The sequence below is a fragment of the Coregonus clupeaformis genome, unplaced genomic scaffold (assembly GCF_020615455.1).
Source record: "Coregonus clupeaformis isolate EN_2021a unplaced genomic scaffold, ASM2061545v1 scaf1764, whole genome shotgun sequence".
Taxonomy (NCBI): Eukaryota; Metazoa; Chordata; class Actinopteri; order Salmoniformes; family Salmonidae; genus Coregonus; species Coregonus clupeaformis.
The window spans coordinates 69062-96147 of NW_025535218.1; the positions used below are offsets into that span (position 1 = coordinate 69062).

Below are 27086 nucleotides of genomic sequence, written 5' to 3' on the forward strand. Positions count from 1 at the left end.
AGACCTGCCGCATTCAGTTAGGTCTACCAATTCTCCCGTTGATAAACTCATTGGTCAGATGTGCCTTAACAGGAATTTTGCCTTTATGTTGTTTGTGACCACATGACGGCGATGGTGTATAGCCAGAGAGAATAGTCATGACTGTATTATTACAGTCTCTCTCACTCACTTTCAACCTCGGCTCAGTGGTTAGAGAAGGAATCGCAGACATGCATACGTGCAGATACACACACACACACACCCCACACACGTTGCAATGACGAGACAATACAGCCGCAGATTTAAACTGCACTTACAAATCCCGCCTTTTTATTCATTATTCAACTTCAGAGCTGCAAGGTCGTTGCAAGGCTAATAGTCAGGTGTCATATTTTGGTTTTTAAGACAACGGTGATATTACGTCTGCAACAACAGACAGATCACTGGTCCGTGTTCATTATGGCACGCAAGGAACACGTTTTTAAATGTTTTGCAACGGAGAACGAGCATGTCAGTCCCTCCCTGTTTCAGTCCATTTTCTTCTGTTTGGTGCCTAATGAACAGGACCCAGTTACCAAGCAATGGGTGCCAGGACACAGAGAAAGAGTAGCAGCAGAACAGCACCGCAATCAACATACGCCTGCAATGTGAAAATCACTACTGCCGTTTGCACAAACGTGAAAACTTCTATCTTATTAGAGTCAGTGCAGCTTAAGCTATTAATAGCCTTTTCAAACTACTAAGCCAAGCCGGTCCGAGACGAGTTGTCCTGTACTGGTCTGGCGTGGTTAGGCATCATCCTCATTTACTAGAACCGTGCTGCAAATGATCATGCGAAAAGAAAGTATCCAAATCAGCAAAGTACGGTTTTGAGTCGGCCCTTATAGTGTGCATCAGGCAATAGCGGGACAGTGTGTCACAACCTCCTGTCAAGGGATATCATACACAGTCTTTTGTACCTTTTTTTCTTAACAGTGAGAGATCCAGACCCGTCGCCAGACCTGTCTTAAGGGGGGCATATGAAATGCATGGGAGGGCAGGGCACAATTGTTATTAGCCTACAGTACATATATTTAATAATAAATTCCCTCAAGTGGGCGGGCACAATCATTTTTGGGGGCGGGCCCGGGCCCCTATGGCCCGCCCATAGCGACGGGTGTGGAGAGATCCATCCAATGGAGACCATGACAGCAGATAAGTACATATGGGTACACTTCTTTTATCACCCCAAATTTAACAATAATATTTTTTTTTTGCATTTGGCTCACTCCTTCCTTTTTTTCTCTTCTCCATAGCTCATTTTTACACCGGCATTCTTCACATAATAAAGTCAAAAAATCAAAGCAACAAGCAAAAACAGAAACTTGGCAAAAAATGATGAGTCCTTGCAGCGCAATGACATCACATTCAGGGTCTGTGTGTGTGTTGTGTGTTGCATGTGTGTCAACTTTGGATAGTAAGTGTAAAGAAAGCTGACTAGTCCGAGTCGGTTTCTTTCGTCTCCCTCCTCTTCATCCTGCCATCTCCCTCCCTCCCTCTTTCCCCCTCTGTCCACAGCAGCAGCAGCAGGTGATGGCAGTGACGCCTCAGGACCAACCGCTTCTCTCATATTAGCTCAGATCTGACAGCTTGTTCAATTCCACCTTTACTCCCTTTTCTCCTGCACCTATAGGCCGGAATAGAGAAGGAGGGAGAGCGGGGGAGTTCATTTTATTCATTTTTATTCAACCAGTTAAGAACAAATTCTTATTTCTAATGACTTCATATAAATTATTATTTCTTATGATGATCACTATGGCCCTATATTCATAACGCGTCTCAGTCTCACAGTGCTGATCTAGGATCAAGTGCTGATCTAGGATCAAGTGCTGATCTAGGATCATTTTATCTTATTCATTATGATCCAAAAGACAAAACTGATCCTAAATCACCACTCCTACTTTGAGACGATTTATGAATACGTGCCCAGGACTCCATCTTACTTGTTAGGTATTTCTCCTTGGCCCGAGCTCGTTCATCGGCATCAAAATACCATACTGTTATGGCATACCTAGACAGAGAGTGAGACAACGGAAACAGAGAGGTCATCTAACATACAATAATTCACATTATAGGTAACACCATCACTACCCAACCATTTGTCACGGTCCTACTATTCTAACAGTATTGAGCACTTCCATATATATTACAGCTGGATAGTGTTGGTGGTGTTGCTTAATGTGGTAGCACTTTACAACGATGTCTGTTCATAGATCAAGGCATGCATTAACCTAATGTAAAGTATGTCACCATTCACACTTCAGCCAAGTTCTCAATATGGCCTGTGACAGATGCTTTACTTAAATTACATTACAATAAGCAACACAAAACAGGAAGTGTGGGATTGTGATGGAAGACAAGCAGACGACCCTAGATCCAAGGTCAGGGTTATGACATTTTCTCTGGGGTCAAAAGGTCAGAGGTCAGGCTAAGAGATCACTCTACCTGGTGTGGTACGCTGGCCGCACCTCATGGGGGTTCCGCCGGTCCGACCAGAAGAAGAGCAGGCGGTCGAACTTGGGCTCTATGTCGGCGAACTGTGCCTTGCCCTCTGGGAAAATCCTCAGGATTCCTCCGTGTTCCTACGAGACAATAAAAGTAATGTGTGACATCAATAAATTATCCACATTTTTCCAATTTCCACTCTGGGGTTCATTAATTCATTCAGAAATTACGTTAAAATGTAATTTAATTCCCCATTTTAATGTCAAAGAACATAGAACATAGAACATAGAACATCCCCTCATAAAACAGCAAAAGGTGTGAATAGAAAGGAAAAACACATGGAATTAGAAACTTTAAAAAATTATGTGCATCAAAACATAACTTTTTTCAAAATGCCTTGTAAAAGGTACATTGTTTATTTGACAACCTTTCTCACAGGGAAACCAAGCACCAAGTTTCATTAGCAATAGCAAATATCATCAAACAATAACCTTTGTAATGAAATATATTTCTGAAATACAATATATTGCCAAAAGTATGTGAACACCTGCTCGTCAAACATCTCATTCCAAAATCATGGGCATTAATATGGAGTTGCTCCCCCCTTTGCTGCTCTAACAGCCTCCACTCTTTTGGGAAGGCTTTCCACTAGATGTTGGAACATTGCTGTGGGGACTTGCTTCCATTCAGCCACAAGAGCATTAGTGAGGTCGGGCACTGATGTTGGGCGATCAGGCCTGGCTCGCAGTCGGCGTTCCAATATATCCCAAAGGTGTTCGATGGGGTTGAGGTCAGTGCTCTGTGCAAGCCAGTCAAGTTCTTCCACACCGATCTCGACAAACCATTTCTGTATGGACCTCGCTTTGTGCCCGGGGGCATTGTCATGCTGAAACAAGAAAGGGCCTTGCCCAAACTGTTGCCACAAAGTTGGAAGCACAGAATCGTCTAGAATGTAATTGTATGCTGTGGCGTTAAGATTTCCCTTCACTGGAACTAAGGGGCCTAGCCTGAACCATGAAAAACAGCCACAGACCATTATTCCTCCTCCACCAAACATTACAGTTGGCAATATGCATTCGGCAGGTAGCGTTCTCCTGGCATCCGCCAAACCCAGATTTGTCCATCAGACTGCCAGATGGTGAAGCGTGATTCATCACTCCAGAGAACGCGCTTCCAATGCTCCAGAGTCCAAGCTTTACACCACTCCAGCCGACGCTTGGCATTGCGCATGGTGATCTTATTGTGCTGACATTGCTTCCAGAGGCAGTTTGGAACTCAGTAGTGAGTGTTGCAACCGAGGACAGATTTGGCGGTCCATTCTGTGAGCTTGTGTGGCCTACTACTTCGCGGCTGAGCCTATGTTGCTCCTAGACATTTCCACTTCACTATAACAGCACTTACAGTTGACCGGGGCAGCTCTAGCAGGGCAGAAATTTGACGAACTGACTTGTTGGAAAGGTGGCATCCTATGACGGTGCCACGTAGAACGTCACTGAGCTCTTCAGTACGGGCCATTCTACTGACAATGTTTGTCTATGGAGATTGCTTGGCTGTGAGCTCGATTTTATACACCTGTCAGCAACGGGTGTGGCTGAAATAGCTGAATCCACTAATTTGAAGGGGCGTCCGCATACTTTTGTAGTGTATGACGTGACCCTGACTGTGCAGAAAAGGATCATCAGTGATGTGAGGTCTGGGACCGAAACAGGGTTGAATTTAGGTTCAAACCATTTGTACCAGATTCACCTTCAGTTGTGGCTAAATGAACCTCTTGTTAGGAAAATAGGGGGGAGGAATGAGGAAGTATGTGTGCTTGTTGCTATTTACTCCATGCAGATAAGAGTGTGGTTCGGTGTACACGCATGACATGGAAAACAAACAAGAGGAGCAGTCACGTCCATCTCTTCCCAAATGCCACGGATAAAGCTGTTACCACGTGTAGTGTTTCCTGGGAGTTGGGTCAGTGTTTTCCTGGGAGTTGGGTCAGTGTGAATTAAGAGGAAACAAATACAATGACACACACGCCAAACACACAGAGTAACACATTAGCTTCCTGAAACACACATACAAATAAATGCATGCAAACACACACGCAAACACACAGCAGCACCATGCATCCATACACACACACACACGCACGCACACACACACACACACACACACACACACACACACACCCCTCGAAACACGCAGGATAGGAATGTTAAGGGTGGGAAAATGTTAAAAGGAGAAATGTCCTGTGGGGGGCCAACCTGGTGCTAAACATAGCTATGAGGAATCTGCATGCCGTGATTTACATGACTCATAACTGCAGGTTTGCATGAACTGCTTGGGGGCCAGTGTGTGTGTGTGTGTGTGACGGGTGTGTAAAGAAGACATGAGAGCGGGGTCTGTTGACCTTCAAACATGCACGTCTCCCCAAGCTTATCCGGGGGATCAAGTTAACCGTTCACCTCCTAAGGGGGGCTGGGGAATCAAATCAAATCACATTTTATTTGTCACATACACGTGTTTAGCAGATGCTATTGCGGGTGTAGCGAAATGCTTGTGCTTCTAGCTCCGACAATGCAGTAATATCTAACAAGTAATATCTAACTATTTCACAACATATACCTAATACACACAAATCTAAGTAAGAAATGGAATTTAAGAATATATACTGTACATATATGGACAAGCAATGACAGAGCGGCATGGACTGAGATACAGTAGAATATTATAGAATAGAATACAGTATATACATATGAGATGAGTAATGCAAGATATGTAAACATTATTAAATTGACTAGTGTTCCATTTCTTAAAGTGGCCAGTGATTTCAAATAGGCAGCAGCAGTCTCTAATGTGCTAGTGATGGCTATTTAACAGTCTGTTGGCCTTGAGATAGAAGCTGTTTTTCATTCTCTCGGTCCCAGCTTTGATGCACCTGTACTGACCTCACCTTCTGGACGATAGCGGGGTGAACAGGCAGTGGCTCGGGTGGTTGATGTCCTTGATAATCTTTTTGGCCTTCCTGTGACATCGGGTGCTGTAGGTGTCCTGGAGGGCGGGTAGTTTGCCCCCGGTAATGCGTTCGGCAGACCGCACCACCCTCTGGAGAGCCCTGCGGTTGCGGGCGGTGCAGTTGCCGTACCAGGCGTTTGATACAGCCCGACAGGATGCTCTCAATTGTCTGTAAAAGTTTGTGAGGGTTTTAGGTGCCAAGCCACATTTTTTCAGCCTCCTGAGGTTGAAGAGGCTCTGTTGCGCCTTCTTCACCACACTGTCTGCGTGGGTGCACCATTTCAGTTTGTCAATGATGTGTACGCCAAGGAACTTGAAGCTTTCCACCTTCTCCACTGCGGTCCCGTCGATGTGGATAGGGGGGTGCACCCTCTGCTGTTTCCTGAAGTCCACGATAATCTCCTTTGTTTTGTTGACATTGAGTGAGAGGTTATTTTCCTGGCACCACACTCCCAGAGCCCTCACGTCCTCCCTGTAGGCTGTCTCGTCATTGTTGGTAATCAAGCCTACTACTGTTGTGTCGTCTGCAAACTTGATGATTGAGTTGGAGGCATGCTTGGCCACGCAGTCATGGGTGAACAGGGAGTACAGGAGGGGGCTGAGCACGCACCCTTGTGGGGCCCCAGTGTTGAGGATCAGCGAAGTGGAGATGTTGTTTCCTACCTTTACCACCTGGTGGCGGCCGATCAACAAGTCCAGGACCCAGTTGCACAGGGCGGGGTTCAGACCCAGTGCCTCAAGCTTAATGATGAGCTTGGAGGGTACTATGGTGTTGAATGCTGAGCTATAGTCAACGAACAGCATTCTTACATAGATATTCCTCTTGTCCAGATGGGATAGGGCAGTGTGCAGTGTGATGGCGATTGCATCGTCTGTGGACCTATTGGGGCGGTAAGCAAATTGAAGTGGGTCTAGGGTGACAGGTTAGGTAGAGGTGATATGATCCTTGACTAGTCTCTCAAAGCACTTCATGATGACAGAGGTGAGTGCTACAGGGTGATTGTCATTTAGTTCAGCTACCTTTGCTTTCTTGGGTACAGGAACAATGGTGGCCATCTTGAAGCATGTGGGGACAGCAGACTGGGAAAGGGAGAGATTGATTATGTCTGTAAACACACCAGCCAGCTGGTCTGCGCATGCTCTGAGGACGCGGCTAGGGATGCCGTCTGGGCCGGCAGCCTTGCGGGGGTTAACATGCTTAAATGTCTTACTCACGTCGGCCACTGAGAAGGAGAGGCCACAGTCCTTGGTAGTGGGCCTCGTCGGTGGCACTGTGTTATCCTCAAAGCGTTAATCATGAAACACACACCTCCGCCCTTATGCTTCCCGGAGAGCTATTTATTTCTGTCTGCGCGATGAACTGAGAACCCATCTGGCTGGACCAATTTCGACAGAATATCCCCAGAGAGCCATGTTTCTGTGAAACAAAGTATGTTACAGGCCTTGATGTCTCTCTGGAAAGAAATCCTTGCCCTGAGCTCGTCGACTTTGTTATCCAAAGACTGAACATTAGCGAGTAGTATACTTGGAAACGGTGGGTGGTGTACGCGCCTCCTAAGTCGAACCAGCAGGCCGCTCCGAGTGCCTCTCCTCCGCCGGCGATGTTTTGGGTCAGCCGCTGGAATCAGTTCAATTGCCCTGGGGAGAGCAAACAAAGGATCTGCTTCGGGAAAGTCATATTCCTGGTCGTAATGCTGGTGAGTTACCGCCGCTCTGATATCAATAGTTTTTTTTTTGTAACAAAATAAATAGCAGAAGAATAACTGCAGATGAAAAAATGCTGTAATTGAAAATTGTACACACAATGTAGGCTAATGCTCCTTTAAGAGCTAGAAATGATTTTGTATCCTATGTTGTGATTCTCACCAAATATGTTGTTGAATAAACAGCTTATGAAGCTCTCTTAGCCTATAGATCACATATTGACAATCACTAATCAATATCCAAAAACAGCACCTTTTTTTTTTTTTGCGAACCTGCGCATCATCTCTCTTTTGTGGTACCAATGTCAGGGTTATGTCAGGAGAAACCGTGTTGCAGTAGCCTTGTGTAGTGCGGGAATAATGACAAGCGAACCTGAGGAGCTCACATTGCCCTAAAAAATTGAACCGGACACCGGAATTCAAGCGAACCGAAATGTTTATATCAATAATTTAAAATGTTTATATCAATAACTCCCAATAGGATTCAATGGAGAAACCAGTGTGTGTGAGTTCGATTCCCCCTGCAGACAAACTTTTTTTCCTCCCAAAAAATACTATCCACTGCTGCTTCTCAACAGCGCCAGAAGAGCTGTGCTTAGGCCTACATAATGTGCTGTAGCAACAGGGTCAGGGTCACGGTCACGCAATGCTCCTAACTTGGAGAAATACACGTGCGGCCATGTTGCTGTGTCTTCCTGTTGGGAGCAGAGAACCTATGTAGCAGCATGCAAATGTGATCCTGCCCCCATGAAGGTCATTATCATAGAATTATTGATATACAAATATTATTTATCGATATCAAAAATTATTCAATAATTGTAAAAATATATATTGATATTTAATTTTTGAATATAAAAAAATATATTTTTATATCAATAGATATTTTGGGGGATATAAAAAATGCAATAATTGATATAAGAAATTCAATTATTGATATAAAAAAAGGTTTTATGTTCAAATGGCTTTCCATATGGGTGATCTTTTCAAGGGTCTGAGTTCCTTTGGACTGTTCACACTGCACAAAAAAATTAAGCGAACTGTACTGAGTTCACAAAAATGGTCTTAAAGGGACCAAGTGTGAAAACACCCCGAGTATCTGCATGGTGTAAATGGCAGCAAACACACATACTTTCTAATTCGTCCTGCAGTTCCTATTGGTCTTATAAAGTATATTTATCCATAACTGAAGGCACATCTGGGCTTATCCAGGCCTCCTTTTAGAAACTTGATCTGTTAATAAGCCATAGGGCTGGACATTTTTGCTTTGACCTTGCACTACACACCTGATTCCACTAATCAACTCATCCTCAAACCTTGTGTAGTGCTAGGGCAAAAACAAAAGGGCCAGGATTAACACTGCTGTAGATGGCACAGACCAAGTTTTGGTGTAACATCCTACTATGTCAAATGAAAATTAATTACTTAAAAATCATAAAAAGATCTTAGACATTTTTACTTTGGAGTGTAGTTAACCTTTAATTCAAGTGTGCAACAGCTAGGGACTTGTTGTTTGTTTAGCGGTGTTTCTGTAGCGCACATGTGATTGCAGAGTTTGCAAAACAAATGGCCACTGGGTTGATGCAAATAATCATGATCAGGTAAGCATAGGCTACTTTGTAGTTAACATTTAATTGAGAATGTATTGTGGCATAAAGCTGGATCTACTAAACAGATGGCCTGGGATGTGGATATATGGAAAGAAATGACCGCTTTTGAGGTTTGAAAACGTCTGACAAACTGACATTTTGGAGTGTCAAGTCCCTTTACAAGACATGAAGTCTGTTGTCACCATTGATGCCACTGGAATCAACAAGAGTGCATTTTTCACAAGGATCCCTTGATAATTGTTACACCACAGTGTTCTATTGTTACCTCATTCCACCCTACAGTATATCCATTATTTTTTTACGAGGACCTAGGCTGCAGCCCTACTATATGACCCCACTAGTGTATTCCAAACTGATAACTCCATATCTCCCTATTCAAATGAATTGTTTCAGATCTGAGAGGAGGGTCAGCAAAGGCAAAGATAAGGGGGAAAGAGAAGGGAGGACGCTATCGGATTAGAATTAAGGCCCACAACGTCAGAGTGGGAGTGTGAGAGGAGCTGCTTGCCTGTCATCCCCATTCCAGCATAATTTCCACCTGCAATCACAATGTTCTAGTGGTAGCCCTGGGGTTTGTTCTAGCAGTTACTACCACCACCTTTGGTGTATGAATGCCTGTGGGATTGTGTGCATTATTTGTGCAATTGACATGTATCCATTACATGTATTCCGTCCCAACAGGACTCCATAGTCAGCCATGTCAGAAAGTTATTTTGTCATCACTTGTCACACCGTAGCATGTATGGTTGCCATATTAGGACAGCTTCAGATTCACAAGATGTTCGTGTCCCTCTGATTTGTCCATCAAAGGCTGTCCTAATATGGACACCATACATATGGTATAGGGCCGGTTGCCTGATGACTCAAACTGAATTCTTCCGCAGCTCTCTCGTTCGCTACATACTTCAGTCAGACTGCCATCGTTGAAGTCGTCTGTAGTGACGTCAAAATGAGGGGTGTTGTACAAAACAAAGTTATCAGTGATTGGATCATCTCTAACCAATCAGAGTATCAAAGCCAATGATACATTTTCAAAACGTCGCTTTACCAATGTGTGTTCTGGCTCTGGCCCAACCCAATGGTTTCTGGAGTAAGGAGTTTGGGTAGCCAGGCAATGGAGTCAGTGTACACTATGTATGGGATTAATCCATAGCGTGTCAGTACCTCTTTAGACACCCCCCTTTCCCCTCTATCGATCAACGCTTCTCCCCTCCGCATAAACTCATTTAGTGGGCTGGTTGGTGAACTTTGGGATTACATCCAGAAACTGAACTCTAAAGGGTGACTGGCATGGAATTAACAGAGTCAATATTCAAAGCCACAGTGTTGTTCCCAGCAGAGAAAACTGGTTGCAATGACGTCATTATGGCATCTTTGATGAATAGGCCTTCTATAGGTCTACTGTTTTTTTTAAGGAACCAGAAAAATAAGTTACCAGATTTTTTTTTACTGGTTAGAATTTGACCAAAATATGTAATCTTTCCAATGCCGTCTAGATTTTGTCATGAAAAATACTTATTTACCCGGTGAAGTCTCCTCAAACAGAGAAGCAGTTTACAACCAGAAAAATACGTAATGTGCCAAATTTTGGGTTAGTAGCAGAAAACATACAAAAAATTAACATAATATTGGACATATAGTTTGCTTTCAGTTCATTGTTTTGACATACCTTAGCCTCCCAGTCTTTATTGAGATAGTAAATACACGTTACACATCTCCCATCGCCGTTAGGGTTATCCACGTGACGTACATACCCAGTCCCGTTGCCTGGGTAACAGGCCACCATAGCCTGAAAAAGAACATGAGAAGGACATAGTTTGGGTGGCCATTTTGAAAATGTCGTAAAAGTTGTCACACAAGATAAAAATGCTTCCCAACACCTATTTCTCCATGATTAAGCATATAATAAAACAGCATATCTCCTATCTTTGATATTATGAAATTGTCATGTCATTTAAGAAGTCTTGTTGATTCATAATTGATAATACTGCTATTGAAATGCATGTGTATAAAAAGTATATACTAAATCATTCCCGTTCAAAGCATGCTAACAAAAAAGAGAACCACAAACAAAAAGGAGAACTTGTTATTCATAATTGCTGATATGTGAAAGACGAGACAGAGAGGCGACTGACACGCTTGCTGGGCTGATTTGAAAGGAAAGAGGCTAATTGGAGTAGCTGAGTTGTTTTTTCTGTGTCATCGGTCTGGCCTTTACTTCAAGTGTTAGAAAACAATAGGTCAGAACTGTTGGCTTACGAGCATTTTTTCCCTTTATTATGTCGGTCTCTGGGTCACACGCACAAGTTGTTACGTAACAAACCGTGGGTGGAAAAATATATACACAGATACATCCTCTTAATTTTTTTATTTTTATAAACGGATACATCCTTTTGGTGCTCGGGTATTGCCACGGGACAGGACAAAGTGGGGGGGGACATGCATTTTGCTCGGTCATTGGAGATAGTATAGTACTTCCAAGGACATAGGCTACAATTGAGTAGTCGCAAAGTAGTATATTTTGTCTGACTTTATTTGGATAGTCCCATATAGATGATCTACAGATCAAAAGAGATGGCATTGTGCTCTGATATTGATTAATTCATTGTTAGGAAAGAGCTTGCAAAAAAGGCATTTCACTGTACTTGTGCACGTGACAATACAACTTGAAAGTACAGATGGTCAAACTTTCAACAAACAAGGCAACAGTAAACATGCCTTCCCCCACGAATGATTCAGCGCACCCCTTGGGCCAATCAGTGTAATTTTATAAATTACAAATCTCTTTGGCAAGATGCATCATTCACCCAAGTTTAATCAAAATCGGGCCAGTGGTGTCTGAGATATCACGTGGGTTAGCTAGACTCGTATCCCTGAGCGTGTGTGCCAAATTTCATCACTCGGAGTCAAACAGATCAAGAGATATGTGCCCATTATAGCGCCACCATGTGGTCAATATGAATGTTCTTGCATATGTTGTGTCTTGAAAGTGTTTGCAACATGTGTACTGAATTTTGTTACAATACGAATATCCTTGACTGATTTATATGCATTAATGTACCAGACCAGAATGTTTATTGGTCAATAGCGGCCATGTTGTTTTAGGTACTAGTCTGGAAAATATTGCATTGAGAGACTTTTGTCCATAGATGCCAAATATCAAGTTTTGTGTAGATAGGTCATTCGGTGCCATAGGAGTAGCGTTTGAAGTGTTTTTCACAAAATTCTAAAGGGTGGAAAATTCCTGGGTCCCTGAGGCAAATTTTGTATAGCCTGTTATAGCGCCACCATCTGGCCAATCAATGTAATTTTGTAAATACCGGATCTCTATTGCAAGACACATCATTCACACAAGCTTCGTCAAAGTCGGTCCAGTGGTGTCTGAGATATCGCGTGTGACGAACGAGCGTATTAACGGACGGTGACTCATTTAATCATGGGGGACAACTATCTGTTGATAAGCAACTGCTTGCTAAGGTTAAGATTAGGGCTAGGGTTAGTGGATAGTTAGTTGAAATGTTGTTGACAGTTATTGAACATCTACTGAACATCTACAAATCATACACAAACCATTTATTTGGGACTATCCAAATAAAGTGTTACCGTATATTTCATATCTAATCACAGAAACAGAAGACATTGATGCTACAAATCTGTTACCTTTCAATTCCGAAGTAGGCAAACTGACAACACTCTGAATTGGAACTGCTTTCCAAACAATATCCCTGTCAAGTTCCTATCACAAGTCCTCTTCAATTATGTTCTACAATAATCACAACTATGCTAAACTGATAACAGGATTCCGATAGGTTCTTAGACTGTCAACAAGGGCCAGAGTGTAACCCACAACACCCCCACCACCCCACAGGACTGTATGATACTATGACATGAGACTGCTTACACTGCCATTTACCCCAGATTGCTGGCCCTCTCTGTATGTGTTTATTTGTGACCTGGAAGGCCTTCTGATCTCTTTTCCAACTGTGGAGGAGGGAGGAGGACTGAGGGGTGAGATGAGGGGAGAGGTGGACGGGAGGCTGTTAACCACCAGGATGTTCTGCACGTCTCCCGTTCACGCCTCTCCGTCAGGGTCATTTCCAGATGGCGGAAACCCCCTCGTCTTTTTATTTAAGAGAGGCCCGCACGCAAAACAAAGGAAATCAAAGAGAGGAAAGGGGGTCTGAGGTCACGAAATAGGTCAGCGGCGCTCTGGGTCAGACCTTGAGTCTAACTGGGATAGGCAGTGGTGGTGATCATAGCTGTGAGTTTGAGTGTGAGTGTGTGTGTGGTTGTCTGTCTGTGTGGAGACTGTGCCGTGAAGCAGCCAGAGTTTGTGATAACCAAGGTCTTGTTTTTTTTTTTTTGCACAACAGAACAATCCGTCCTCCAAAGTTTTGGAATGTCGAGGTCGGAACGTTGGGAAAGAGGGCCCACTGCTATTGTTAGAATGTTTCTGCTTAGCTCACCAGGATAGGGCGGCAGGTAGCCTAGCGGGGCCCTCTTTGGGCCAGTAACCGAAAGGTCACTGGTTCCAATCCAAGAGGCGATTAGGTGAAAAATCTTAACCCTAAATGCTCCTGTAAGGCACTCTGGATAAGAGCATCGGCTAAATGACTTAAATGAAAACATTTTTTTATATAAATGACGCTGCTTCGATCTCGCCGCGCTCGCCCTCGGATTCCGTAGAGTGATCTCCACGCTGCAGCCGGCAGTCAGTGACAGGCTATGCATGACAGATGACAGCCCCCACAATCCACTCGCCATTATTTCAGCTGTTATCCAACCATTAGCGCTTTTCCTGCTGGCAGGTGCAAGCTGAGCTCGAAAAGGAGGGAAACACCGACACACGCAGACCAAAACAAAAGACGAGTCGGGACAAAGCCAACACAGCGCCGAGGGCTGACGCAAGTCAGGGGGAGTGAACGGGTACATGGGGAAGATAACATCAGATGCCATTTGAAGACATGGAGTGCGTAAAGAGGGGCTGAAGTGCGTCAGAGAGGTTTTGCTCAGTGCGAGATGGGGGTGGTGAGACGTGGGCTTTGTGTCATTTGGTTTCTGGTGGTCGTGTTTCGCATGCCATGCTATGCCTCCTCTATGCTGTGCAAGAGTGATTTCTCAAGTGCCTCCATTGACAGAGGGCAGGAGAATGGAGAGAAAAGGGGGTTGGCAGCCATACCGCCTTCATGCAGACAGTGGCCGTACAAAACCTAGGGTTGCAAAAACGTTCAATAAATTCTTATTTTCTAGAAATCCTGGTTGGAGGATTACAGATTTCCTGCTCATTCGCTCCTGAATCCGGGAATCCTCCAACTGTGATTTTGGGACAGCGGTCTACAAAACGCAACACACATCTCATACTGTAAGCACTTAATATGCATAACACGTGGCCCCGTGTAGCTCAATTGGTAGAGCATGGCGTTTGCAACGCCAGGGTTGTGGGTTCGATTCCCACGGGGGGCCAGTATGAAAATGTATGCACTCACTAACTGTAAGTCGCTCTGGATAAGAGCGTCTGCTAAATAACTACAAAAAAAAGGACTGTTATAGGGGGTTGAGGGTAATTTGGTAACTGTGACCTGAAATGGATGCTCTTGTTACTTTATTTTCCAGAGGTTTAATTAATGTTTTATGTTTATAAAGTTGATGGTGATCAGTTACATTTTCTACCGCAGTGCTGCAAGCAGACGTGAGAAAGCCAATGTATGCGTTATGTAATATACATGTATTGGAGCGAGGTACTCGCTTACAGTAGGCACAATGCATAAATGGGTCACAGCTCTGAACTATATAAGGCCACACAAATGGAATAGGCTATATTGCACTTGTAGGCATTGTGCACAATGCACTTCAACACTCCAGTCTTTGCACACTTGGAGTGAGTGTGTCTGTATCTGAGTGTAAATATCTGAGTATTCCTGTGTTTGTGTGTCTGAAGGTGAGGCTGTCTGTGCATGTTTCAGTCTTTCTGTGTAATTGCAGGGTTCAACGTTTGAAAGTGATGTGTGTCTGTGTGAATGCACCTCAGTGAGTGTGTCCGTGTGTGTGTGTGAGAATGCGGTCTCCTGCTCTCTCATCCTGCTCAATCTCTTGACACCGCGCCACCTCCAGAGTAGGCTTGGGCAGTCTCCAGATTTTAAAATCGTCATACCGTCCTTCTCTCATCCCGGGATTTACGATATTACTGGCATAGCACACAAGGGGGAGCTAAAAACGCAAGAAAAGCTAATTGGGCTTCTATTACCAGAATGCTAACAAAATTAGCACAAACTAATAGCGAAATCACATTGACACATAGCGAAAAACGACACATAGCAAAGACAGGGAAATCAAGCTCATAAAGTTATACAAGCATAGTTAGTAGCTACCGAATGTCAACAAGAGAAATTGTGCAAATGAACAAAGTTGTGATGCATGCTTTTCTGAAGGAAGAGCAGCATGTGTACACAGAGCAGATGGGAGAAGAACGGAGGAGGATTTAAATGCTAATATGAAGCACAGGGAAAAAATTGCAACTGTACAGATAACTCAATCCAGAGTTTTGGACTTCTGGCAGAAAGCCATTATAAGATATCTGATGGCAAACATTTAGTAGTGAATTGCTTACAAGTGCAATTCCATCACCTTATGTGTGCCGCACAACTGAGACTCGCAGATAGATACAGAACGCTATGGACTCACCGGCTCCCGCTGTGCTATTTAAAAACAAACACGTGACTGGCTCAACTGTTCTGGGGAACTACGGTAAGCTTCATAATGTAAAATAATGTGACAGGTGAAATGAAGAACGCAATCTACTGTATCTCCTAACGTATAACACAAGTTGAATGCAGGTATTAACTTAAAAAGGTAGCTACAAATATTCACATTTATTGAAAAACTTCCTAGAAAAAGTTTTGACGGTATTGAAAAACCATCCTGTGGCTTTTTCCAATACCCCGGTATACCACAGGAGGTTGGTGGCACCTTAATTGGGGAGGACAGGCTCGTGGTAATGGCTGGAGCGGAATTAGTGGAATGGTATCAAATACATCAAACACATTCCTTCCATGTGTTTGATGCCATTCTATTCGCTCCGTTCTAGCCATTATCCTCCCTTCAGCAGCCTCCACTTTGGTATATGGTATAAACGGTATCCTGCCCAAGCCTACTCCAGAGAGAAGAGTGGCTGAACTGATCTAAACTCAGCGGTGGCTGTGACGGCTGCTGGAGCCCATCCAGACAGGCTTTATTTTAATGATCGTGCTACGTGCGGTGCGTGAGGCTGTCTGTCTTCTAGCTGGCTGTTGCTCCTCTAGCGGGGAGTGGGGACTAGCCCTGGCACTAGAAGAGCATCCAGGCCAGGCTCAACCGGTGTTGGAGTAAACACATTTGTTATGGTCAAGAGAGGGAGGTTAGCGAGCCAATTGAGAATTGAGACGGGTCATGCACAACCCCCGCAGGGTGCAGTTTACGCTACATGAGTTACTGTCTGACACAGACAGTGTCGTTTGAGATGGAGGACCTGAACTGCCTTCAAAACGACCTTTTAAAATGAGACTGACTTTCAAGAAGTATGTACACTGTTTAATGCTTTAGGCTGGATTTACACAAAGCAGCTGTTTTAAAAAGCAACTGTTTTCAATCTTTCAATGCAACTTCACTTATAACACAAAGCAACTCATCCACGTTTGAAATTGCATGCAACATCCAATTCAATCAAAGTCTATAAATATGCTCTTCTTTACGGCAGTGTTCTACAATTTAGGTCATGGCGACCCACCCAATTTAGGTCATGGGGACATTTGTTATATCCCAGCACTGAACACACCACATTCAACTTATCAGGGGCTTGAATGTGCAAAAGCTGTGGGTCCCCCAAGATCATGATTGAAGAGCATTGCACTACTGTAAGAATTTGTTACAAGTTGTGCCAATCACAACTGTAAGTAGGGTCGGAAAGACGGCGCCGCATAGCAGTAATAAATGAAAAATATCAAAGCTTTCTGTGCAGCTGGAGACGAAAGTCGGTAGCCTCACTCCAATCATTTGTAAAGCAACGTCATTTCATTTCAGAAGCACATGAGAACCCATTTGGACCAGGATTCATTTTGTTTTCACATACGAGCTGCAGCAAAGATAAGGAGTTCAAGCACTCAAGGATACAGAAAATTAACGTTGCTATGACGTGAACATTTCTTAAATAACCTCTCAAACAGAGTAACATAAAACTCTTATTTCCTGTCAGTTTCACGGACTACCGACGGGGGACTTTCCACAGGGAGTCTACAGTGCCACTGTGAGTTCTGGGGGAATGGAGCAGCCTCAGTCTTCTGAATTAAAACAACGGGGCAAAATGGGCTCTCCTTAGACTGCGCATCTCCACCGTAGAATGTAAATAGAGGCATTAGGCATTTAATTGTGCTAGAGCTCCAGCACCGACCCACCACCAGGGAGGAAGTAGAGGCTGACAGACCCAGAGACACCAGGGTCGTGTTCATTAGGGCATGCAACGGAAAACGAAAAATTGAAATGCGTGTTTCTTATTGTCCACGTAGTCCATCCCGGTATTGGTCAGCTTTTCAGTTTATGGACTAATGAACACAACCCTGAATAAACCATCTATTGGCCTCATTAGAGAGCTAAGACTGTTCTCAGCCTGTTTTGTTTACATTCCCTAACTTGCAGTTTTAGCGCCCATTAGCCTTTAGCCTGTGAGGGTCAACCCGTTGCATCGATGCCCGTCCAAACAAGCCCCTAAATTAATCAATAGCGCTTCCTAGACAGGAGAAAATGGCGGGAAAACTTTCAGGACTGGTTCTCAAACAATCCTAAAGCAGCCAGTAACTTACCAAAGGCTTTTGGAATCTTTATGAGGCCTGAGACCACCAGTATACACAACCAGGAGGAATTATGCCATAGGTTTCCCATTACCATGTGTGGCCCACTGCATTTTGTAGGTCCCCATAAGTAAGATTCTTTAGGGAGCGCAGTTGGATCCCAAATGTATGCAATGGTCCATGTTAAGAGGAAAGGGGTAGTGTACAATTCTTTGCCTAGTAACTTGAGCATTTCCTCATTGTCTAGTAGGTGCTTACATGCTATCGTGCTAATGGTCAGAGAAACCAGCACGGCCCTGCTGCCCATATCAGTGTCTGCAGGAAGTGCTGCTTCGGCGCTTCTCAAACATCCTGTTGTAGTGCACGGCCACAAGGAGATGACACGGCTGAGTAAAATGACAGATGACACTGGACCAGCTGCATTGAACTGTTGCCAATTTCCTTGAATGTGAACAAAAGTGTCTCTGGTGTTCTGCATTTTCCAAATATCGCCTAGCATCTTCCGTTTGTTCCCAACGGAATAAGTCTATTAATTGCAGTTGACATGTCCTTTAAATTGTCAAACAGGAAAGTACACAGGAAAATCTCCTAAGCAATTTTAACACCCACAGTGTTCAAATAAACACTTTCAACACGTACATATTATTACCCGGAAAAGTGTTAAATTAAAACTTTGAAAGGTGTTGATAAATGAACACATTTTAAAAGTCCATCAATCAACAAAACTTTAGCATGTTAGGCTCCCAACACTTTGGGTGATGAAAATGTATATTTTTTAAAAAGCGACAAAACACAGATTTTTTTTTTGCAAATAAGACAAATCCTTGCAATCACAGAAAGGGGACATTTTCTTATTCTTTAAGACCTTGACAGAGTGCATTTGTGCAAAGTCCCAGGACTGCTGGAAAACAATCAATTAGGAAACAATAAAATAAAATAAATCGATTTGTTAGCTGATATGGCCGGGGAGTCTGAATACCCGGCATACGATATCATGGTCAGTCTGTTTATTTTCCTACTGTTTAGGCCTAACACCCGGAAAATGGACAAATTAAACATTCAGGCCTGGACTCTACTTTGCTTCTCACAAACTGACGACTGAGGCAAACATCAAATTATTATAGAAAATAAACAAGCCACTATTTAAGCTTGCAGGGCAGATTACTTCCTATCAAATTTCTCTTCAAAGCCCTATCTGTACTCTAGGGAGAGGATTGTTTTCCTTTAAGATCATACCATAGTGTTGTTTCCAGTGTAGTATTGCAGTAATTTCATATTACTTTGAGATCTTGACACCAGATACAATTTCAAGTACCACAAAAGCCAGGCTTTGCTTGTAGTGAAATGTTGTGTTTGCATTCCCCACATGTCAACCACAGAACCAATCATTACAGATAGAAGATACATTACATCAAGACACAGAGCATGTTAGGGGCTCCAAAAGCAACATTCTCAGAGTAGTTTAGAAGTTGTTTGTTTGGTTAGACACCCAGACGTAAAGTTCATAAACCTTGAATCTGGGACTTGCGTGACAAGCAAGCAGAGCTGCACTGTTTTCCATGGCAGACAAAGTAGAGTTTCATGCGTGCATCTGTCTGTGTGTGTGTGTAGAGACTGATAAGGGAAGCCCTCCAATCTACAGTCCAAACAGTCACTCACTGATCTATCAGGGGTCGTCCTTCTTCACAGCTGTGACAGAACAAACTTAGTCACCTTGCTGGCCAACAGTGTGGAGAGAGCTAAAGCAACTTAAAGGGTTCAGAGACACACCCCCTAACAAAATGGCAGTTACATCAGTGTCTAACTGACACATCAGTGTATTTTTTCTCTATTGGTCAAACAACTTAAAGAGGCTATATGTGACATCTGCCGGGAGGTGCTCTTGAGCCAAAGGGGGTCCCCTAAATGGACAGAAATAACCCATTGTCCAGAAATGACCTCACTGGACAGAGAGAGGCACATTTTCTCACAACCATGAGCAAAAGCATACATTGTTTCCCTAATACTTTTTCATGGATTTGTGTGATTTTATAAAACAGGAAATTAATTTATTAACATATAATATGCATATGAAACATGCAGCCAACATCCAAGCCAAAATTTGACTTAAACTAAACTTCCATAGTGTATCTTTAAGGCATTTGTCCTCTAAAACACAACAGGGCCCAAAGCTGGTGGTAAAGGGGCGTTCCTCGCATGCAGGAAATGTGAAGGTCGTCCTGGCGATGGATGACTCAAATATGGCCTATCAGTAGCATAGGGTGCAGCCTGACAGGAAGTCCCTGTTTAAAGAAATGGACTCAAGTTTTAATATCAGAGAGTTCAGAACAATAGAGAGAGAAGATACACAGCAGTCTGGCTGAGCCGCCACCTTTAAACCCTCATTGAGCAGATTCCCTTAACTGAGATAAGTGCCATAACAGCAACTTTTTGGGTACATCTTCAAACCTCAAAACATTGACTTTGTGTGAGGGGGTGGGCCCCATGTGTTGACCTTGAGTGGTGGGCTTGAGGACTTTGCAATTAACCCCTGGCGAGAACCTATAGGGGACACAACAGATGCATACCTTAGTGAATTAGTCCTAATGACGGGGGCAGATTTGAGGAATTAAGTAATGATAAACCATGAGAGTTTGGCAGTAGAGTGCCATTAACAGCTGGTGAGAGAGGCGCAAAGGGCCAAGGTCCGCTGCACATCCAAAGTCAAGGGGACATGAGCAGGGCAGCAATTACGCTTGCATTGCTCCCCATACAGCTCAAACGAAGGTATTCGAAGTGCTTTGCATTGAATTATTTTCCATTGTTTTGTAAAAATGGAATCACCGGTCAACCGGTGAACAGTACACCCCAACACTTTATATACAGTGCATTTGGAAAGTATTGAGACCCCTTCCCTTTTTCCACATTTTGTTATGTTACAGCCTTATTCTAAAATGTATTAAAAAAAAAAAAAATCCCAATCAACACACAATACCCCATAATGACAAATGTGGAAAAAGTCAAGGGGTCTGAATACTTTCTGAATGCACTGTAGAATGGTTAAGACTTCAAAGTTTGTCAAGAGACTAGGCGTAATGAGTGCATACTAGCAGTGTGGTTCAGCTGGTGTGTGTGGATAGACTGGATCAATTACACAGTACTGTATCGTAACCCTAGTACAGTTCTGTCTGGTGGAGGTGTGAAGACTGATCTCACACACAAGTATAAGGTTGAGTTCCTGCCCGACTAGATGTACTAATGGTTGCGTACCATGTCATTGACTGTACAGTCGGGCATCAGATGGCTATGTCATATGATGTGGTTAGCTTATATGTTAAATACCTATCCAAGCGTTTTAAGGTCTGGCATGCAATAAAGCAATAAAGTCGGGCAGGAACTCATAAAGTAGGGGACGCATCGGAACCGACGATCAGTCAAACACCGTCATTGATCGACCATCGCCCACAGGTGTGTGCCGCACCTTCGCCGTTAGTTGGACCTGAGCGATTGGCCGTCATTCCCAGATTCATGTATAATCTTGTTCAGGGCGGACAAAGAGTAAAAAACAGTCAGTGGCCAGCCATCGCTGAATCCTTTCTATCTGTTTTAGGCTTAACACTAGAGCCGCTAAAGCAGTCACTTTGACTGTTCATGAATTACATCATTTTTATTACTCTGCCATTTTTAAAGTCATGCCATCCCCCCCCTCTGTATACTACCCCTACCTTGTCACAAGACAACTGATTGGCTCAAATGCATTAAGAAGGATATAAATTCCACAAATTAACAAGGCACACCTGTTAATTGAAATGCATTCCAGGTGACTACCTCATGAAGCTGGTTGAGAGAATGCCAAGAGTGTGCAAAGCCGTCATCAAGGCAAAGGGTGGCTACTTTGAAGAATCTCAAATATAAAATATATTTTGATTTGTTTAACACTTTTTTGGTTACTACATGATTCCATATGTGATATTTCATAGTTTTGATGTCTTCACTATTATTCTACAATGTAAAAAATAGTGAAAATAAAGAAAATCCCTGGAATGAGTAGGTGTGTCCAAACTTTTGACTGGTACTGTATGTTAGGATGACAGAGCTCCATTGTCCTTACAAAAAACAGGGAGAGGTGGTGATGGAGGGAAAGAGAATCTGGAATCCTTAGTAATAGGGAATACCCCTTTCTCCCTGTTTTGTGTCCTGTAACTGAAATATCCTAGCATATGGAAAGTAGCATATCGTAGTAATAGTTTAAGTCTTAAAAAGTAATGTAATATTTAATTAATCTAACAATTGAATAAGCACCAAGTAACAAGAAATGTTCTTGTGAGTCACACTGATTTTGTTTTGTTTCAAGCAGTGGTGTAAAGTACTTAAGTAAAAATACATTAAAGTACTACTTAAGTATTTTTTTTTGGGGGGGGTCTGTACTTTACTTTACTATTTACACTGAAAAATATATATAAAAGCAACATGTAAAGTGTTGGTCCCATGTTTCATGAGCTGAAATAAAAAATCCCAGAGATGTTCCGTATACACAAAAAGCTTATTTCGCTCAAATTTTGTGCACAAATTTGTTTACATCCCTGTTAGTGAGAATTTGCTGAGGAGTCCTTCTGTCTGTAATAAAGCCCTTTTGTGGGGAAAAACTCATGCTGATTGGCTGGGCCTGGCTCCCCTTCCCAGGCCCACCCAGGGTTGCACCCCTGCCCAGTCATATGAAATCCATAGAATGAATTTATTTAAATTGACTGATTTCCTTATATGAACTGTAACTCAGTAAAATCTTTGAAATTGTTGCATGTTGCGTTTATATTTCTGGTCAGTATATATTTTTGACAACTTTTACATTCCTAAAGAAAATAATGTACTTTTTACATTTTCCCTGACACACAAAAATACTTGTTACATTTTGACAGGAAAAAGGTCAAATTCACACACTTATCAAGAGAACATCCTTGGTCATCCCTACTGCCTCTGATCTGGCGGACTCACTAAACACAAATGCTTCGTTTGTAAAGGATGTCAGAGTGTTGGAGTGTGCCCCTGGCTATCCATAAATTACATTTTTGAAGATCTAGACAATTGTGCTATCTGGATTGCTCAATATAACGAATTTGAAATTATTTATACTTTTACAATTAAGTATATTTTAGCAATTACATTTACTTTTGATACTTAAGTATATTTAAAACTTTTAGACTTTTAATCAAGTAGTCTTTTACTGGGTGACTTTCACTTTTACTTGTGTCATTTTCTATTAAGGTATTTTTACTTAATTATGACAATTGAGTACTTTTTCCACCACTGGAATGCAATGTGCACTATTCAATTATTATTTTCCCCCATTAAATTACTGGTATTTGACTGACAGTTGCAGGGACCTGGCTGGGTACCAGTTGGAGAAAGCCTCCAAGGGGACTTATGACCGCTCTGCAGGATGGGGGTAGTGTGTAGGCTCCTTAGTACAACACCTAGCAACATCACCAAGACGTTCAGAACTCTTGGTGTAAGGTGTGAGGTCTTGGACTGACAGATGCAGGGACCCAGGTTCTAGTCCATATCAGGGCAACTTTCCGAATTCGCTACAATACTTTCATATTCTCGTTCATACAGTGCATTAGGAAAGTATTCGGACCCATTGACTTTTTCCACATTTTGTTACGTTACAGCCTTATTCTAAACGTGATTAAATTAATGTTTTTCCTCATCCATCTAGACACAATATCCCATAATGAAAAAAGTGAAAACAGATTTTACACATTTTTGCACATTTACTAAAAATGAAAAACAGAAATACTTTATTTACATAAGTATTCAGACTCTTTGCCATGAGACTCGAAATTGAGCTCCGGTGCATCCTGTTTCCATTGATCATCCTTGAGATGTTTCTACAACTTGATTGGACTCCACCTGTGATAAATTCAATTGGTTGGACATGATTTGGAAAGGCACACACCTGTCTATATAAGGTCCCACAGTTGACAGTGCATGTCAGCGCAAAAACCATGCCATGAGGTCGAAGGAATTGTCCGTAGAGCTCCGAGACAGGATTGTGTCGAGGAACAGATCTGGGGAAGGGTACCAAAAAATGTATGCAGCATTGAAGGTCCCCAAGAACATCAGTGGCCTCCATCATTCTTAAATGGAAGAAGTTTGGAACCACCAAGACTCTTCCAAGAGCTGGCCAAACTGAGCAATCGGGGGAGAAGGGCCTTCGTCAGGGAGGTGACCAAGAACCTGATGGTCACACTGCCCACAACCGCAGAGCTCTCCAGAGGGTGGTGCGTTCTGCCCAACTCATCACCGGGGGCAAACTACCTGCCCTCCAGGACACCTATAGCACCCGATGTCACAGGAAGGCCAAAAAGATAATCAAGGACAACTACCACCCGAGCCACTGCCTGTTCACCCTGCTATCATCCAGAAGGCGAGTACAGGTGCATCAAAGCTGGGACCGAGAGACTGAAAAACAGCTTTTATCTCAAGGCCATCAGACTGTTAAACAGCCATCACTAGCACAGAGAGGCTGCTGCCTACATACAGACTTCAAAATCACTGGCCACTTTAATAAATGGAACAACTAGTCACTTTAATAATGCCACTTTAATGTTTACATATCTTGCATTACCCATCTCATATGTATATATGGATTCTATACATCTATTGCATTTAGCCTATGCCACTCTGACAATGACATGCATCCAATATTATATATTCTTATTATTCTTTACTTAGATCTGTGTGATTAGGTTTTGTTGTGGAACTGTAGATATTACTTGTAGATATTGTGATGAAAAAGCACAAATTTCGCTACACTTGCAATAAATATAACATGTGTATGTGACCAATAAATGATTGATTTTTGAAGATCAGAGTTCAACAATTTAATAAATTTTAGAATAAGACTGTAACTTAACAAAATGTGGAATAAGTCAAGGTGTCTGAATACTGTCCGAATGCACTGTATAGGCTTACCCTTATTAATTATTATATTAAGAATAGGCCTATATGTTATCATAGAAGTATATGTATTATATATTCTTATAATAGTATTATTAATATGATACCATATTCATACTATTATTAATGTTACACATTTTAAAATATTTTATTCTTGTTTTCAATATTATGATTATTATGTTGTTGCAAAAAGAAATGTTTAAGACTTTCATAACTTTTAAATAGGACTAACTGGAGAAGATAAATAAATATTATTATTATTATTATTATAAATAAATATTGAAATAAGTTCAAATCTATTAATAACATGCAACTCACTTTCAGTGTTTACTTACTTTCGTCCTTCCATTTATTCTGTAGTTTCCCAGTTTACCATTACAGTGTCGGACCAGGTCGTCCATGCGACTCATGAGAAAGGCTATCTTCTCACAACCAGGCTCTCTTCCTTCAGTCCAGGTTATTTTGTCTCCTCGTATATCTTTAGTGGAGTCACTTCTTTGAATAACCAACTGTCCGTCAGTAAATTTACCAGTCTTGTGGAGGGCTCTCACATCCTCCAAAATACTCAGTCCAGTCTCTTCTCCAAGGAAATTGTCAACAACACAGATGCCATGCTTACTCATACATGGAACGATATAGTCCATAGCCAGTTTTTGCGGGGGGGACCTCATTTGTCCGTTGGTTTTAGAGCTGAGCTTAATTCCTTCCCCAGTCTGCTTGCTGTCAGACACACTACCCGAGCAAGTTACCGAAGTGATAAAATCTTTCATTCTTTCGCCATCTGTCGGCGGATTTGAAGGCCCAGTGTTTGTGGTGCTCTGAGAAGCTGTGTCATTCTGTTCCTCGGTGCTTTTCTTTTTAAGCTGCCTGTCTTGCCCTCCTTTCGCAGTCCGTACGGGCTGTTGTGTTGATTCGGACTGCCGCTGACACTGAGGTTTCTCGGCCTCTTTACAAAACTGCTTGTGCTTCTTCCAGTCCGCTTTCTGGTGTTCTTTACTACAGTAGAAAGAGTTCCGACACCGTCCACATTTAAGCAGGTTTTCCATCTTTCCACAAAGCTCACAATACTGCTGGTCCCTGTCAAATTCATTTGCTCTCTCCTTCTCCATGCTTATGTCAGAGCGAGCGCCCCTTTAAACCAAGCTCTTTTCACCCGCTGCTACCGTCCAAGTTTAGAAGACTCCTAAAACAATAGAAACGAAATTGTAGAGCGGCGGCATTCCTGCGAAATAATTATTTCATCACATGTGCTGAATTGCCCTCCTTTTGTGTTTCGTAGTAGATTAAATACTGTTGAGCGCGTCATAACGAATTGTCTGACTATTTTGCAGTGTGTCGTTCCGCTCGAGTCGCATGGCGCCTACGCGCCCCCCAACTTCACTCCACACGTAGTCCAAAGTAAGACAACCCCTGACGTCAGCATAACGAGGGCAGGGCCAACCGCTGAGGCCCAAGGCCCATTCATAAGGTTGAAACAAAGCGTGCAGTTTTTTAGAATTCGTTGTTGTTTTTCTCATTCGGATCTTTATTAACTTATAACCACTCATTATTTTATATTTTCAGTTAAAGTTAAAGTGCTTGTTTACATAAGCATGTTATGTATACTGCTTATGAATGTGTTATGAATGTGTTATGAAGTCCTTAGGTACATTTGATGTTCACAATGTTCTTCTCATCGTTAAATATAAAAGTGTTTCCAACCGCAATGAAGCTTTGTTAATTTACAATATGAAGTTAGCCTATTTGTGGACACTCATCCAAATATGCTGTCATTCATCAAATTCACTTTATACTTGAATGAAGAGTGACTATAGCCTAACATTAAAAAACAATATATTCAGAGTTGATTTTAAACATATGATGCTACATTATGAATATAATATAATCATAAACCAGAAATATAACTCCTACATCATAAACCAGAAATACCTGGACCGTAATGACACCTTATCAAAACTGTTGACAGCAATTCACTACCCATTGATGTTTGACTCATTCACTGAAAATAGATACTGGCGAAAGGTCATGTTCCTTTACCTAGAAATTCCACTGCACCAGCAGCATATAATAAATGAGGATTAATATTAAACCGAGTTGAACACCTGCTTGGTAAATTCTGTCCTAGGACATCAAAAAACTTTGATAATGAAATGAAATATAGTTAAATATCAACAACAACAAAAATATTTTGATAGGGATAATACAAATGTTGCTGTATAATCAGAGGGACAAAAATTTAATAATAAAAATAAAAAATAACAAAAACCACCAAGTAGAAATGTTTGGTAACACTTTCTATGAGGCACACATACCTTAAAATTGCATAATGCCTTATGATATACTTATAGTAAATTATAACACTAGAAAATGTTACCAAGTTTCTTCTAGGCACAACGGCCTACTCAGACACCACATGAAGTCTGTCAAAGCACTGATTATGACATGCCACCCTTGGATAAGACAAAAAAATTACCCAAAGATTATTCTTTCCCATTGCTATCTTAGAGAGAGGTAGAGAATTGGTCTGGGGCAGACATATTGTCTGCCAAGTT

At 42.3% G+C, this 27086-nt stretch overlaps 1 protein-coding gene across 1 annotated transcript; it reads right to left on the bottom strand.

The window, feature by feature from the left end:
• Nucleotides 1-1174: 1174 nt before the first annotated feature.
• Nucleotides 1175-25901, bottom strand: LOC121572380 (egl nine homolog 1-like). Its single transcript, XM_041884435.2, has 5 exons — nucleotides 24870-25901; nucleotides 10446-10565; nucleotides 2464-2600; nucleotides 1962-2029; nucleotides 1175-1645 (listed from the first exon to the last, which is right to left on the bottom strand). The coding sequence occupies exons 1-5, from the start codon at nucleotides 25641-25643 to the stop codon at nucleotides 1590-1592; spliced, it is 1155 nt and encodes a 384-aa protein (XP_041740369.2). The 5' UTR covers nucleotides 25644-25901; the 3' UTR covers nucleotides 1175-1589.
• Between the last annotated feature and the right edge of the window lie 1185 nt (nucleotides 25902-27086).